Source organism: Sphaeroforma arctica (genome assembly GCF_001186125.1).
Source record: "Sphaeroforma arctica JP610 unplaced genomic scaffold supercont1.123, whole genome shotgun sequence".
Classification (NCBI taxonomy): domain Eukaryota; class Ichthyosporea; order Ichthyophonida; genus Sphaeroforma; species Sphaeroforma arctica.
Genome location: NW_014040435.1, coordinates 65,825 through 68,220, shown reverse-complemented (window position 1 = coordinate 68,220; position 2,396 = coordinate 65,825). Strand labels below are relative to the sequence as shown.

General features: G+C 46.2%; 1 protein-coding gene across 1 annotated transcript in view; it reads right to left on the bottom strand.

Moving 5' to 3' along the window:
* Positions 1-66: 66 nt before the first annotated feature.
* Positions 67-2,396, bottom strand: part of SARC_02680 (hypothetical protein) — a gene marked incomplete at its 3' end in the record, with an annotated part of 10,834 nt that continues 8,504 nt past the window's right edge. The window contains exons 11-13 of the mRNA XM_014303552.1: positions 1,401-1,858; positions 594-861; positions 67-111 (exon numbers count right to left, since the gene is read on the bottom strand). Coding sequence (XP_014159027.1) covers positions 67-111; positions 594-861; positions 1,401-1,858 — 771 coding nt within the window. The remainder of the gene's footprint in view (positions 112-593; positions 862-1,400; positions 1,859-2,396) is intronic.

Below are 2,396 nucleotides of genomic sequence, written 5' to 3'. Positions count from 1 at the left end.
TATGATATGCGCGTAGGCATATCGGTATGCAGCGCGCTGTGCTACACACGGGATACTGAGGCGAGTTCAAAACACTCGGGCAGCCACCGCAGAGTACGGGCCTACGTACTGCTGCGACAAAACAAGTTTGAATTGATCTTTTGGATTTCGGTGCCTTGCAATACACACAATTATTCGTTTAACGTGATACAGTTTACGTTTTGGTTGTATCGTGGATTCGAGCCCCAAGATTCGCATATCATCCCACAGCCTCGAATAGGCGTCAAACAAACACAGAGAAGTACGGCGCAACCATATAATACCAAGTGTGTGCTGGGGAAGGTAGAGACGCCAACCAGAACCAAAGCAGCATGAAGCAGATACTACCACAGATAGACATACACACAGGCCCACCCGTACGTATCTTTGCTGTCAGCCACACGGACACAACAATAAAATAACACACTTTAGCTGTATATACAGCCCGTCCTTATGTATCCTTGATGCAACGTGAATACAATAAAAAATTAACACATCATAAACACAACCATGAATTAACACATAAACACAGTCATAAATTAACACATCATGAACATATTCACAAAGGAACACACCTTAGCTGCATCAGTCTCAGCCCACCGCCGTACAGCCCGTCCCTCGCGCGTAGTGAATATATCTGCGAGGTCTGGCGCCTGCTGTGCATGCTTTGAATGCCCATCCTTGTGGCTGTGATGGTCTGCCTGTTTTGTACGCTTTCGGATGTTGATGCCTGTGTGCGTGCTCCTATGCGGGCTTTCGCCCTCTGATCTGTTTCTGCGTCTCCCATTCGGACTGATCTGCTTGACATCCTCGTTCTCATTCCAATTAAGTTGCCTACTTGACCTTTGTACATAAAATTGGTGTGTGTGTATGTGTTGGTGTGTAGGTGGGTGTGGGAGGTGGCGGGATATGGGTTTATGGGTTGAATTCAATCCAGAGTTCTAGATTGTGTACCAGTTGCAAGCATAAAATCTCACCAATTGTTCCAGTTGGCGGGGCGCAAACTGTATTCCATACATAACAACCGCTCACATAATCAAGACAATACAACCACGCATCTCTCAGACAATCAACGCCAACCTTATCTTAAGGCCACAACGTCTGCAGAAGAGATAGCAGTCTAGTCCAAACAACTGCACGAGTGCGCACTTAATAGGCCCTAATCTATGCCCATTTGTCCCCCCCCCCCCGCCCATGACCCTGACTCGCACTCAAGAATCTGATCTCTACCAATGAGCCATGCGTATCACACACACCCTACTGTCCGATCACCGACAACAGGGACACGCACAACCCACACCTTCTCAGTCGCTTACGGCCATCCACACGCACACCACACACCTTCTCAGTCGTTTACGGCCATCCACACGCACAACACACACCTTCTCAGTCGCTTACAGCCATCCGTCTCCGCTCCACCTGGCTGCACGCCCGTGCCATCCCGTGTCTCCGCTGAGTCCTTGTTCTGCGTTGTTTTGCTGTGTGTGTGGGTGTGTCTATCAATGCCACCCCCACCACCCTCTCCATCACGCACAGATTGGTTGTTCTTTGTGCCTACGGGCACCACGCGCTCGGCCTCAGAGTCGTAGTCCGACTCAGAAGACTGTGAGCCGATCTCATCACTCTCATTCAGCCGCTCAATACCCTCAGACAGATGGACAGGTCCATCTCCTGCGGGTGTTCTTGTACTAGTACCCTCAGTTGTTCCGTCTGCCGTATGGGCAGTGGAACCGTTGGTAGTTCTATTTATAGACTGCAGCCCATCGTCCTGTGGTGCGGGTGGGTCTATACCATCGACAGTATCTTTGTACTCGAATATTTTGTTCTCCCGCATCTGGATCTGCGTGTCGATGGTATTCACATAGTAGGCGCGCACATGAAGTCCCTTTGTGGTGGTGTTTGGCCTCCTGGCGCGATGAAATGGATCCAAAATCAGTTGCAAGGTGAAATGAATTGCTAGGTAAATTAATCGTATCAAACATGTGCTTACTACGAATGCATGCTAGTGTGAAGTATATATGGAATCAACCCCAAATTGTGCACACAGCCTGTCGGAATTGCGCTATCTCACTCCGCAATCGATATGCAGACCATCGACATGTCTGTAATTATGGGCCTGATACAAAGTGCGCTCTTTGAACAATAGCAAGGCATACAAACCGAAACGGGATATGTACGTGAAATGTACAAATCAGCAATGAGTCACTGCACGTTCCCGATCACCACCAAAAAGACGTCGTAAAATAGATATACATGTATATATATATAGATATATATATATATATATATATATATATATATATATATACTATATATATATATATATATATATATATATATATATATATATATATATATATATATATATATATATATAA